Genomic DNA, 13897 nt, shown 5'->3' on the forward strand with positions numbered 1-13897 from the left:
AGGATGTTTAGACATGTCAGGGGTCCGTACATAATTTGGCCCTCGAAAGGCCCTCAAGAAAGAGAAATGGAAGGTGCAGTGCTATGCATGCCGCAGTATTATGCATGCCCACTATCACGACTCCATTGTCGTACCGCTCATCTACCACGCAGCGCATCTACAGCGTCTTCCACACAGGCAGGCTCTGCAGCTGCTTCACCGAGTCGACGATGCTCTTCTCGAGCCCGATCCACTGGATGCCCAGAACCTCGTTCGTCGCCGCGTTGTCGTAGCCGTACACCTTGTCCTTGGGCGGGAACTCGCCGCCCTCGACGTCGGGGCCGGGCAGCCTGTCGGCGAGCTCGGGGAAGTTCTCCCGCACGACCGTCGCGATCTCGCGGTTGGAGAACCAGCCGGCCGTCGTGAAGAGGCGGCGGCCGGCGGCGGCGGGGGTCTCGAGCGCGCGCAGGTGGGCGGCGGCGCAGTCGCGGACGTCGACCCACAGCACGGCGGCGCCCGTGTCGGCGACGCGGGTCTTCCAGTCCCCGCGCAGCAGCTGGACGAGGCGCTCGTTGGACGTGTTGATGGCGTCGAGGCTCGCGAGGTGGGCGCCGACGGGGCCGAGGACGAGCGGCGGGCAGATGGTGACGAGGTCAAAGGCGGGCGCGGCGGCGGCGACAAAGTCCCAGGCCGCGCGCTCGGCGAGCTTCTTGGAGGCGCGGTAGGCGGTCGCTTTCGACTGCGTTATGTCGGCTTCGGTGACGGGGTTCCAGTCGCGCTCGGTGAAGATCTTGGTCGGGTCCGTGACGCGGGCCTCGTCGATGATGGAGGCGAACGAGGACGTGATGACGACGCGCTTGACGCCGGGGGCCGAGCGGTGGAGGGCTTGGAGGATGGCCGTCGTGCCGATGACGGCCGGGTCGACGAGGTCCTTCTTCGGGTCGGCTGTTGCCGCGTCAGCAGAGGGCGCGTGTCCAGAGGAAAGAGAGAGAAAGCAGCAGAGGGGCTCCCGAGGAGGAGGAGGAGGAGGAGGGCAGACGGACTAAAGTTAAAGTGGAATGGCGACGCCGTGTGCAGCACAGCCTCGAGCCCCGGCGTCTTGACGACCTCGTCAAACGCATCCTCGCGGGCAATGTCCGGCACAATGGCGACCGTCAGGCGTCCCGCGGCCAGGTCCTTGTGGTCGTCGCGGATCTTCTGCGCCTTGTCCTCGGAGCGCACCGTCACGACAGCATCATGACCTTGCTCGATGAGCTGCTCGAGGACGTGGCCGCCGATGAAGCCGGAGCCGCCTGGGAGTCTCGTCAGTGGTGGTTGGTCTGGCAAGGTTGCCTGGGGGTCTTAAGGGGAGCTGTCGAACCTGTGAGGAGGACCTTGACCATGGTGAGGTGATGAGACGATGGGTGATGGATGGGTGATGGCAGTGGTGTGGCAACAACTAGGTGACTCGGTTCGCAGCTGGGTGGTCTATCAGCTGGGTATGGCTGGTCAGTGAGGTAGAGTTGAATCTGGAAGCAAGTCTGTCGTCGTTCATCACGAAAGCCCCAATACACATGCCGTGCTTTCCAAACACCACCAGCTACCCCGCCTACGTGGTACATCATACGCCATCGACGTTGGGAAGAGAGGGGCATGATCCCTGAAAGCAAGAGCACGAATTAGCCTGCTACCCTGCGAAACGTCCGTGGCAGAAAGCAAAGTGTCCAATTACAGCCATCAGGCAAGGCCCACACGTATACTAAGTCACCTAGGTAGGTATACAGATAGATCCACTGAGATACGGTGGCTACAGGGCGATTACAGGGTTGTTAGCGCGAGAGGCACTGTACCCTCACATGACCTCATTGGAGACCAAGTTCGACTTCGATCCGTCAGGGAACCGTGCAGGACGGCATCCAGCTTCGCCCATGTCCTGCTCTATGGAAATACCGACTGTTGGCTACTGAAGTGTCAAGAAACAAGTTGATTTCCACTACATCTGCTGATCAGGTTCCTGTACGCTGAACACGCTATCCGTGCCTTCTTACCAGGCACCTACATGCCTCCTTCCCAAGCACGACTCATGATGGAGAACCCGGTGGTGGTCTTTTTGAACACTTCCAGATTCGGGAAGCCAAATGGCCTACCTGCTGCCTGTCCAGTTGAATTGTGGCTCTCGATTCTAGGGACAGGTTGAGGCAAAGAGGCTATTTACGGAATCGAGGGCAACACTTTCAGGCGAGGGAGGGTTTCGGAACAGCAGAGGCAGGCTACCGACCGAGTCTCACGGTATTTGAGATATACAGAGACGACTGTTAGGCTGCATGTCGCAAGGCTACCTTGGTGTTCTCTATATCTCTTGCACACGGACACAGACCCAAATGCCCTACACGCTTCGCTGTCTTGAACACAGGCAGCGCGACCGCATTCGAGGTGAAAATGAGGACCGAAACCAGCAGAGGTCAACGGAACATGGCCTCTTCAAAATAATGCTGAAACCTGGACAGGTCCCGATACGGCTTGACCTTGCCTTCCACAACAAGCTCATCCAGGGTGGCCTTCCGGTACCCAGGCACATCATAAATGTCGCTGCCCAGCATGCTCGTCAACTCGCCCGTGCCCCACAGCTTCCGGTAGAACCAGGCCGGGGCGATGTAGGAGAGCTCAGACGGCGAGGCGAGGTGCGCGTTGAAGTCCGCCACGGCCTTTTCGACGGGTTGGTTGAAAATCACGGGCGCCTTGCCGTGCTTCTTCTCGAGCGCCGCCGCAATCTCTTCGCCTGTGGGGGCGAGCTCGACGAGACCGATGGCTCGGTTGCTGACGTCCGACACGGGGCCGGTGGTGAAGAGAGAGACGTATGCGGCGGCCACGTAGTCCGCCGTGCTACAGGCAAGACGTTGATCAGCCCATGTTCGCGAGAGGGACCCCTCAAGGACAGAAAGCTCGGGGCTGCCACTCACCACATGCCGGCCTTTTCCCTGGCCGCGTTGCCAGTGTAGAGAAGCCTATTTCCTTTGATGTCGATCCCCATGACGCTACAGGGTTCCCATCATGTCAGCGAGAACGTCAAGGACGCAAACGAAGCCCCCGTCGTGTGCTCACATGGACCCGAGGGTGAACTCGGCAAAATCTGCGATGAGGATGACCGTCAGAGGGATGCCCGCCTGTCTGGCGCGCTCCTGGACGTCCTCTTTCATCCTGAGGAGAGGAATCTTCATCCCTTCGGCGCCATAGCGAAGACCCAGGTCGGACGGCACGAACAGCTTGACCTTGGTCCGAGGGATAGCCTTCACAAAGCCAAACTCGTTGCTGACGCCCTTGTCCCCTACGAGAGAACTAGTGGCCTCTTAGCAAACGTTTCCCTCCCGTGAACGTCGGACTCTTTGCCACGTACATCACAACGTCAATGTCCTGCAGGGCCGCAGCCAGAGCATCCTCGTCGAGGGGATCCACCTCGATCGTACGTACACCTGCCGGGATGCTGGAACATTCTGAGCCGGGACGATACAAGACCGTGACGGGTGCGCCGGAGGCAATGAGCGCTGCGACGATCGTAGCACTGAACAGCCCGCGGTGACCGTGGACGGCAATTCGGTTGAAAGACATGATGGAGCGTAAAGTGATATGATGTGCAAGATACAGAGAGAAAGAGAGAGAGACTGGTTTGTCGTAGGAGCTGACTGGTAGAACGAGGCGATATCGAAGCGACCTGATCGTACGCCTACTTATACCAGAAGACCTCGCACGCAGACGCACGTGTTCGCCATTGTCAGCATTCAACGCAAGCTCGGCGATCTCTCGACGATGTGATGCTGACAGAATACCGCGGGACTTAATTGATTCCAGTGGATCGACGTTAGTTGTATGCGTTATTCCGTGGTGGGGATCTGTGTTGGGTTGCGACCCCTTTATGAGGGCTGCACGAGAGTTCACAATCTCCTCAGAGTCCTCCATCTTCACCCTGTCGTGACCTTTGGAAAGCTGACGCTGGTTCCTTGAGATTCAGCAGGCTGAAGCCCCAGTCAACGAGAAATTTAATGGTGTCTTTAGATTCTCCCGGTTTGGGTTGTACGATGGTGATTCCTGGTTTCAAAACTGAGGTTTCCTGGCAGGTCGGTGATTTCTGTGCTTTCTTTGCAGCCCACCTTGCCTCCATCCATACTTGGCACGGGCAGGGCCGTCTGCAAACAAACGACCTAACGCTGCGAGGAACGCACTGTTGAACCGGACCTGAAAGAGCTTTGTCAGGCCTGCTATGCATGCTATGCATTGAACCCTGGCAAGCACGGCTCACAGCCGAGTATACCACAACGATAGGCGAAAGATGCCGGGGCGGGTAGAACAAGAGCCGCGCGCGCCAGCCGTACATGCTGCCGGCACGTGTGTGCGTTGTTTGAATTCTCGATGCCGGGCTCATACCGCAATCGCCATCGCGGTGGGTAAGGGTAATACCTCGAGCAAGCAGCATTCGCCGTGCTGGACACTCGAATGCTGTTGACCCCTTGAGACAGATGAGCATGGCCGTAGCGCGGGCTCGCGTGCTGGGGGTCTGAGTCATTGGTGTCTGCGTCAGGCTTGCCCATGCCCTGAAGTCATGAAGTTCTGAGCCCCTCCTTACCCTACTTCGGTTCGTGTCCTGCGTGTGTCCTCTCGTGCCATCATCGCAGACGTCATGCCGGCAAGGGTCGCTATCGAGTGCGCTGGTATTCGGCGACCCCTCAGGGTGAAGTACTGTACCCCCTAACCACCAAAAGCCGAAGAGCCATCATCCACGTTCGTTGCGCTCGGGTACTATGCCATCACAGTCAATATATACTGTAGTTAGAAGGCACCATAGGCAGAAGGCGAAAGAATGGGTGAAACCGCCTTGGCTCAATGCTTGGGTACGAGTACAAACGAAAAAATATAGGAACACAAATACACTCGGCCGACTTGTCATGTGCCGACCAGAGCCCTCGCTATCTCCTCCCACGTCTTCCACAAAGACTCCAAGTTGAGATGTCCTCGCTGTCAGCCTGGCTTGGCGAAGAAAGCTCTACGGCTGCGACGGCATGTTAGACGAATGGAGTTGACCGAGCTGCCCGCCGAATAACGCCCATGTCGAACGCTTTCCCGACTTTTGCTTCTACATCCAGACCTGAGGATAACCAAACCCCGCTCTATGCTTGAGATTCGGTCCGGGTCCGAGCCCGCGTCTTGCCCTTTCTCCTTTTCTGCCGGGCTCTTACGGTTGTGCCACCAGACACACAAAAAAAACGAGGCATCACACTTCACGCTCATGCTGTCGGTGGCGGCGCCGGCGGCGCCGGCCCCGAGGGACCCTCTTCAGGCCCCAGTGCTGGTGGCGCCACGAGAGGGTCGCTCGCCGGGACGACCATCGGGCCCTTGGGCGAGGGCGTACGGTCCGTCAGCTTGTCGCCGCGGATGACCTTCTCGACCTCCTTGAGGTCGAGCGTCTCGTACTCGACAAGTGCCTTGGCCAGGAGATCCAGTTCCTTGCGCTTCGACGTCAGGAGCGCACGTACATTCTCCTGGCCCTCCGAGATGAAGCGCTGCACCTCCTGCTCGATGAGTGCACGTGTCTCCGAACTCAACTCGCGGTACCGGCCGTTGTACTCGACAGAGCCGAGTTTGTCTGACATGCCGTACTTGGCCACCATCTGGAAGGCAATATTGGTTGCGTTTTGCAGGTCCTATCCCCTCTTGTTAGCGCTGTCTGCATGCGTATGTGTGCCGCCACAACCCCTTTTGCTTCCCGGGCTCACGTACCGATGAGACGCCCGTCGTCACCTTGTCGCTGCCGTAGACAATCTCCTCGGCGAGCTTGCCGCCCAGCGACGTCTCGATGATGGCCTTGAGATCACTGTGCGTGTACGAGTACTTGTCCATCTCCGGCAGGTAGGCCGTGTGGCCGAGACTCTGGCCGCGCGGCAGAATGGTCACCTTGTACAGCTTGTTGGGGCCCTGGGCGTTGAAGTAGCCGACGAGGGCGTGGCCGGCCTCGTGGTACGCCGTCATCTCCTTCTCCTTCTCGCCAATGACCGTCTTGCGCTCGGCGCCCATGATGACCTTGTCCTTGGCCCACTCAAAGTCACGCATCGTGACGGCCGTCTCCTTGAGCCTGCTGGCGCGGACAGCGGCCTGGTTGACAATGTTCTCGAGCTCGGCACCGGACAGGCCCGAGGTGCTGGCGGCGATGGCCTCAAAGTTGATCTCGGGCGCGGCCTTGATCTTCTTGGCATGGTGCTTCAGAATGTCGATGCGACCGCGGACGTCGGGCAGCGAGACGGTGACGTGGCGATCGAAGCGGCCGGGTCGGGTCAGGGCCTTGTCGAGGGACCTCGGGGAAGTTGGTCGCGGCGATGATGATGACGCCACCTGTTCTGTTCGAAGCCGTCGAGCTCGGTCAGCAGCTGGTTGAGGGTCTGCTTGACGTAGGAGGCGTCCCTGGGCGTTGCGCTTGCCGCCAATGGCGTCGAGCTCGTCGATGAAGATGATGGCAGGCGACTTGCTCTTAGCCGAGGTGAAGAGATCGCGGACGCGCTTGGCACCGACGCCGACGTAGACCTCGTCAAACTCGCTGCCAGACATGTAGAAGAAGGGCACACCGGCCTCGCCGGCGACCGCACGCGCGAGGAGCGTCTTGCCCGTGCCGGGAGGGCCCACGAGGAGGATGCCCTTGGGCAGCTTGCCGCCGAGGGTGGAGAACTTGTCGGGGTTGCGCAGGAAATCGACGAGCTCCTGGAGCTCATCCTTGGCCTCGGTGGCGCCGTGAACGTCGGCAAACTTGGTCGTCTGGTTCTCGGCCCTGACCTCGCTATTGTTGGCCTTGTCGCCGGGCCGCTTGAACATGTTGAAGCCCTCGGCGATAAAGGTGACAGCGACCATGCTGAGGTAGGCGAAGAAGACGAACCAGAGGATGAATTTGGTCCAGCGGAAGAACATGCCGCCAAGAGACTCGTCGACGATGACATAGAGGGGGCCGTCACGCGTGCCGACGGCGGCACCGGTACCCGCACCAGCAGCAGCAGCACCACCGGCGGGCTGGCTGGCGACGGCCACATTGGAGCCCTGGGAACGGGCGGCGAGAGCCTGGCCCACAGCCTGCAGCTGCGCGTCGCTCAGACCGGTCCCGGGCGTGTTGGCGTGGGCTCCGTGTGCGCCGAGGGAGGCGACGCTGTGGGCTCCGATGGCCGACTGGTTCTGCAGGGCCAGGGCCTGATGGTAGGCGGCGTTTGTCGCATCATTGTTGGCGAAGCGTCCCGAGTTGTGGCGCTCGATGACGATGGCGGGCATGTTGGCCTTGAGGAGGAGCTGATAGAATGCATTCTGCGCGGTGGCGCTGCTGGGGTTCCGGTTGGCCGCCGCTTCCCTGGCGGCCAGGAGGTTTCGTGAGACGCCGTTGGTGCCGAAGGACCGGGTCTGGAGCAGGCCGAGGGCTCTCGTCGTGGGCCCCAGGGCTCTCGTCGTGGCATTCGGTGTCGTCGTGAGTTTGAGAAGGGATCGCATGAGGTCGGATGCGCGAGCGGGCGACGCAGCGCGAGGCTGGCGGCGCTCAGGGCGAAGACGGCCGTCGGCCGGATCGCCATGGTGAGAGCGAGGGAAGGCCAGGCGGAAGGCGGGTGTGTGTGTGTGGTCGGAGAAGCGGTCGGACAAATTTGTTCTTTTCCCGTGCTGTTGAAGTGCAGGATCCTCCTGTAGTATACTGTTACCGAAGTCGTGTTGATGCGGGCGGACGCATAAGTTCACCGGGGAGCCGGCATGGTGATTGTGCGGAAAGAGGCCACAATGTGGTTGAGTCAAAAGACCTGACGTGATGGCAAGTCGACGACGCATGGACGCCTTGCGCTAGCCTAGCGCCTTGTCTGTTCTGTGTTGGTGTTCAACATTTGGCAAGAAGGACCCGCTCCTGTGGTCGAGGGCCGATGTTGACCCGAGCGGCCCATTCGCTCTCCGTACCTCCCTACCAAGGTACTGTCTGATCTGACTGGCTGACTGGCTGTCTGTCTGTCTGTCTGTCTAACTGGCCACAATGGGTGACGGCGGGCGAATCGAAGCACCAGAATTACAGCCAATAACACACACCCACACCACTGTCGTCCCAACGTCGCCTCCCGCCTCCCGCCTCCCGCCTCCCACGCCGCATGCATCCAAGAGTGAACTCGAAGCGCCGTGCCTGCCGCCTCTGCTAATGAGAGCGAGCCGGGCGAGAGATTGGATATTCTGACACGTCTACGCGCCGAGCGAGACCCCATCGTCACTCACATAAACCCTCACAGCCCTGCTCATCCGCCCCGCGCGTTCCTCTTTCCACCGTGATTGCCTCCTGTCATTTACCTACCCATCAATCTCTCCATCAGGCCGCACCTGCCTCGCCTCCGTTCACCAGCACCCAACATGTGAAAGAACCGGCAGCCGTGGTGCTGGTGAAGGGGGGCGAGGCAGGTGCAGCCTGATGGACCCACGGTATCACCCACACGATGACACCCTCTTCTTGCCACTTTCACAAACACCCGCCAATACACCCGAGATAGCCTCATGTCCCGTCACCTTACGACAGCCCTACAAATACATGCTCACCAGCATCCCTCCCCCTCTCACCAACGCAACTCCTCCCTCGCGCAGGTCCTCGCTCCTCTCGCCCAGGCACTACCAACCTGCATCGGCTCGCCGTCCTGCCGAACCATCTTCAATCGACCAGAGGGCGTCGCCAACAGGAAACCTCCCCTCTCACGCGCTGCCCGTCATTTCGTCCGCCGCCCCCCCTGCATCTGCACGTTCGCCTGCCGGCAAAGACAACCTGCCTCGCGAGGCTACCATGGCCGCGTGCGAGGGTCCGCGTTTTTATATCTACCTACCTAGGTAGGCACCTCTGCTACCTTCCTTGCATCGCCATCGCTGCTGCACAGCAAACGGAAGTCGCAGGCCCTCACGACCTGTCCCAATGACAACAGCCTCATATACAGAGGCACGACGGCGGCGCAAGCGATTTGGACTCGCGGGTCACTCTCTGCTGCCTCTCTTTGATATTCATTTCTTTTGACTTGATTTGTTTGCTTTCCATTGAACACGTATAGATCCCAGGTCCCCTCGATCGGTCGCGCAGCTACTAGACTTCTCGCCCACCTCTCCCTCGCGGGAGGGATCACTACAAGTACAGATTGGCATGCCGCTGTCACCAACGCATGTCCTTTTCTCCCCGCTGCCGCCTTCTGCCCGTATTAACAATGCACCCTCCACCTCTTTCCAGTCGTTCGTAATGGGGCCGTCAAATCTCCGCACGTCATGAGGGAAAAGGGGGGAGGGGAGAGGAGCGAGGAATCACCCGATTCAGCCGCTCCGCTAAGCCTCCCCAAGTCTCCTGCGCTCTTGCGAGCATGCTTCCGTTGAGTCTCGTTGCATCGTGGGCATCCCGTTCGCTTCCTCTTCGCACTTCTCCTCGAATTCGACAACAGTAACAACAGCTCAGCCATTAAGAGAGAGGCAGCACACCAGCTCGCCCCATCAAATCATGTACACGATAAAAGAAAGGGGAAACATACAAATATGGCCCGAATCCTCAAGGATATCCAAACAGAAAAATTTCAGCGCAAAAAAAAAAATCAGATGGTCCGCCCACCGTGTTTCCCAAGAGCAGATGCGGTATTAGAGGTATCGATGGACAAAAGGGAAATGAAAAAGGAAAGAGAGATCATAGGAAACGGGGGGCGCCGAGTGAGCCTCGCGGCTTTCGATCACTCCAAGGAAGGAAAGGGGAGGGAGGACGGCGGACGCGTGTCCCCTACTCTCCTCACCTCGTCTTTTGCCTCAAAGCAAAAATGGGACGACGCCAGCACGAGATGCAGACTGGTCAATGTCGACCACTTCGTGTCTTTTTTCTTCTTCTCTCACAAACTGCCCGGGGAAAAAAAAAAGGTCAATCAAAAACATAGGCCGTCATGGCCACGGCTGTGCGACGGCCGCTCTGGTCTGTCGACAACTCGGTCCTGTGGAACCCGTGTGGTATCTCCCTTTTCAGGTATACAGCGCCTGCAACTGGAGAAATTCAAAGAAAGAGAAAGGAGACAAAGCAGGAGAGCGTAACGGCGTGTAGTTATTGGTACACATCAAGACCATTGGTGTGAGAGGGCGGAATGACCTGCGAGGAAAGGCAAGATGTTGAGCGTCGCTCTATGGGGCGATGCTGGTAGGGAGGGTCGTGCAGGTATTTGCTCGTTTGTTTTCTTTTTGTCGTTGTCTTGTTTGTTTCCATTTTGCTTCGTCAACCTTGGGTGTTCTTCACATGTTTTCGATGCGGGCACTGGGCAGCTGCATCGACGGGTCCTCGAACTCGATCTTGGGGCCCCAGAGATCATAGGTGCCAGAGCCAAAGGTGGGCAGCGAGCCAATGGTGGCGACCTCGACCGGCGCTTGATAGGCCGCACCATTCCAGTAGTCCTCGGCCACGGCCTGGGGCTGAGGCGACGGTGAGGGGTAGTGCTGGGACATCTGCTGGACCTGCTGCTGCACGGGTTGAGGCGCCTGGGCTTGAGGGGCAGGTACCTGTGTCGATACCTGTTGGGCATAGGGAACCATCTGCGGCTGGGGCTGGTGTTGCGGGGCATGCTGTTGTGCGTGCTCGACGGGTGATGCGGCGTGGAGGGCGTAAGTCGCCGTCTGCGTGGGCTGATGCGTGTAGAAGCCTTCCTGAGCCGACGGGCTCCGGCCAGAACCAGCCGAGAAGTTGCTCGGGCTGCTCTGCATGGCCTGGTGAGGTGCCGAGTAAGGGATCTCGATGGGCAGCCTCTCCACCGGTTGCCGGGGCACTTGGTACTGTGCGGGCATGGGGTTCGTGTTCATCGTCGCCACGCCAGGATTGCTCTGCTCCGTCACATAGTACGAGTGCTGCGGCATGCTCGCCGTCCTGTGCAGCATGTGCGCACCAGGGTGCTGCTGAGGGGTCTGCTCCTCGACGGGCATGCTGTGAAAGACCTGGGCGTTGTTGGACGACAGGCTATGGCGGTGGCCGTACTGGTGCTGCTGCGGCGGCTGCAGCTGTTGGTGCTGGTGCGTAGGCTGCGGAGCTTGCTGCGGCATGGGGTAGCTCATCTGTTGGCCAAAGTCGGCAAAGGACGCTCCTCGGGCATGGCGTGCCTCTGATGCATGGCGGAGTGGTTCACAGGCATGGCAGCCCAGCGCATGGCCGAGTCTCGGGGAGTGGAAGGGGACTCGCCGCTCTCCGAGTCGGAGGTGCAGTCATCGAGCAGTTCGTTCGAGTGCATCCCACGCTGGTGGGAACGCCTCTGGTGTTTGACCATGGTCGTCTTGCGGCAAAAGCTATCCAAGTGGTCAGCACCTCATGCTACGCTTGGTTCGTTGTGACCTGACAAGCGTGCCATACCTCTTGAGACAGCCGTCGTGGGCGCACTTGTACGGGCGTTTACCCGTGTGGATTCGTCGATGCCTCGCCAGACTCGAAGACTGGTATATGTCAGTTGCGGGCCACTTGGAGAAGGAGAGGAGGGCCACTCACGTCGGAGAACCTCTTGCCGCATCCAATGTGTTGGCATTGGTGAGGCTTCTCCCCCGTGTGGGTGCGGATGTGGACGGTCAGGGCGCTTCGCTGGATGAAGGACTTGCCGCAGCCGGGTGTCGCACACGAGTACGGGCGCTCGTTGGTGTGAATGCGGTAGTGTCGTTGCAAGTCAGACTTGCGGTTGAAGCTCTGCCGAGTCAACATGTCAGTGGCAAAGTCCTCAACGGAACGTCGCGGACCTAGCGGCCGAGAGCGTCCGAGCAGGCAAGCATACCTTGTTGCATGACTGCCAGTCGCACTGGAAAGGGCGAGCGGTAGGCTCGTTCTCGACAAGCTCCATGAGTTCCATTTCTTCACGTTTCGTGCTGTGAGATCAGGAATATGTTGTGAATATGGTGGTAGAGGCGGAGAGCAAGTGCGTCCTGGTGTGTGAAAGTGAGGAGCAAGGATGAACGCGGCGGGTTCTCGGGAGGTCAAGCGGAAGGGTTGCCTGTCCTGACAGTGGTATCCCTGGCTCGTATGGGTATGTGCGCGGCAGAAGTTCAATGCGGTCAATGCAGACTGGGGGGTCGCAGCTCGTTGGCGAAACAATGTCGTCGACGACAGGAAGGAGCCGGAAGTGGGATCAAAGATGAGAATGCGGCGTCCAGCGCAGTAATTGGCGGAAACGCGATTATCTGACGAGGCGTGCAGACAGCGACGTGGGCAGAGAAGAGGACGGGCGAGATATGATCGGTCGGTGGAAGGTGATGGGGAGGATGAGAATGGGACGATGGGTCAAGCAAGGCTCACCACCTCTATTAGTGTAGGGGGAGGGAAGTAGAGTCAAGAGACAAGAAAGATTGAAGAGGTATGCTGGAACAGATCAGTCAAAGAGATCATGAACGTTCGAGCTGATCGGGTCAGGGCAGAGGCAGGTCAGGTTCATAGCGGGTGGGAAGGGTCCTCTTTAAGACAAGGTCAGATGTGTGTGTGAACGTACCGGAGGTGAGAGGGTCCGTGGCACTCAGGTACGTGACTGACAAAAACTCCGGTCTGCGAGGATCAGCCACACAGGTAGCTGCTGGATGCGTCGCGAGTGGTCAAGCGGCCAAACTGGTGGACGGTGGGACTTTTGGGCTGATGTTTACAGAACAGGGCAAGACTACCTCCTCCTGTGTGCAGCAGACGGCAAGATGGCGAAGCGGCGGGCGGGGGATGGACCAAGGTTGTCCCTTGCCTGCCGTGTCTTTGTTTCGAGGTCTGAGTGTCGAGGACCGGCGTGTGTTAGGTTCCGGGGACTGCAGATGCAGACAATGGGCGGCCACGCGGGAACGGCAAGGCGATCGACGAAGTCCAGTGCGCTCAGGCACGGGGGCGAACTAGGCTGACGGATCTCGACGATTGGCGTCTCTCAGGGTCTGAGGTCCGAGGGATGAAGTCGTCTCTGCTTTTTTGGGGCCGTCTTCCTAGCTTCTTTACCTCTTTTCGTCCGTCTCGTGCGAGGTGCACGGAGCTTCACAAGGCCCACGACAAGATGTCCACCGACAAGCTAGGCTTCAACAGAACGAATCGTGAGGTTCACCTGAGTGGGGGTGGAGTTCAAGCCGGAATCTCCTGGCTGCTCGTGTCGTGATGGCGCTTGTCCTTGGTCGGGCTACGGACGTGCTCGTGGTCTGCGTCTAGAGGTTTGACAATGAGTCGTTGATCCGATGTTGGCCAAACAGGAGAACGAGATGAGAGGAACGGAAGGTCGAGGCTGAGGGAGGCGGGCTTTTGTAGAACAGAAAGAAGGGAGAAGAGGCCCACGACAAGACTGCCTTGGGTCGGTGAGGGAAGTGAGGCGCTGGACGAAGGTATATATCACCACTGGCAGTATAGGACCCAGGTGTTTCTTTCTCCTAGGGGGGTGGTCCTGGCATTAGAGGGCAAGTGGAAAGGACCATGGGACAGGGTGTGAAGGGACCAGATCGTACCTTGTGTACATGTACCTGTACGTGTACCTGGAATACTGGAGAAGACCGTAAACCAGATTGGGCTTTTCTTATTTTCGTTGGTCAACAAGGGCCAAGTCCCGAGTCGAGTGGCTACCAGGCGTGAGAACAGTCAAAACGCTCGAGCGCTGGCAGACTAAGGGGGGGGGTGAGGGTCTGGTGTGAAATTGACTCGAGCAGGTGGTGAGCAAGGGCCAGACGCCAGGCAAGACGGGTGGACGGAGCTGCGGGCGTGGCGATCTTCTCAACGGGGGTGTGAGCCTCTGTGCGTCAGGTTGCCGGGTGTTCGAAGAGGATTAGCCCCGACGATAAAAATACTACGCAAAGTGTTTTGCCAACGCGATGGGGCGTCGATGTCCACGTTTGGAGGGGTTATGTGCTGGTGGATGTTGCTGCAAGCGCACAAGCACTCATCACAGTCGACGTCGTGGGGGGATGGATGACTAGAGCA

The 13897-nt window shown here is 59.0% G+C and overlaps 4 protein-coding genes across 4 annotated transcripts; all 4 read right to left on the bottom strand.

Annotated features, from left to right (window-relative positions):
- Positions 1-157: 157 nt before the first annotated feature.
- On the bottom strand, positions 158-1361 carry VDBG_01526 (NADPH-dependent methylglyoxal reductase GRE2; the record flags this gene model as incomplete). The annotated part of the gene is made up of 3 exons (XM_003007292.1): positions 158-924; positions 1023-1271; positions 1340-1361. 3 exons carry the CDS (start codon positions 1359-1361, stop codon positions 158-160), a joined length of 1038 nt encoding a protein of 345 aa, XP_003007338.1.
- Positions 1362-2420: 1059 nt separating this feature from the next.
- On the bottom strand, positions 2421-3564 carry VDBG_01527 (conserved hypothetical protein; the record flags this gene model as incomplete). The annotated part of the gene is made up of 4 exons (XM_003007293.1): positions 2421-2841; positions 2919-2993; positions 3061-3294; positions 3353-3564. The coding sequence occupies 4 exons, from the start codon at positions 3562-3564 to the stop codon at positions 2421-2423; spliced, it is 942 nt and encodes a 313-aa protein (XP_003007339.1).
- Positions 3565-5234: 1670 nt separating this feature from the next.
- On the bottom strand, positions 5235-7467 carry VDBG_01528 (cell division protease ftsH; the record flags this gene model as incomplete). The annotated part of the gene is made up of 2 exons (XM_003007294.1): positions 5235-5651; positions 5728-7467. The coding sequence occupies 2 exons, from the start codon at positions 7465-7467 to the stop codon at positions 5235-5237; spliced, it is 2157 nt and encodes a 718-aa protein (XP_003007340.1).
- Positions 7468-10236: 2769 nt separating this feature from the next.
- On the bottom strand, positions 10237-11822 carry VDBG_01529 (gastrula zinc finger protein XlCGF17.1; the record flags this gene model as incomplete). The annotated part of the gene is made up of 3 exons (XM_003007295.1): positions 10237-11046; positions 11471-11662; positions 11748-11822. 3 exons carry the CDS (start codon positions 11820-11822, stop codon positions 10237-10239), a joined length of 1077 nt encoding a protein of 358 aa, XP_003007341.1.
- Positions 11823-13897: the final 2075 nt, after the last annotated feature.

This window comes from Verticillium alfalfae, genomic scaffold (genome assembly GCF_000150825.1).
Source record: "Verticillium alfalfae VaMs.102 supercont1.2 genomic scaffold, whole genome shotgun sequence".
NCBI lineage: Eukaryota > Fungi > Ascomycota > Sordariomycetes > Glomerellales > Plectosphaerellaceae > Verticillium > Verticillium alfalfae.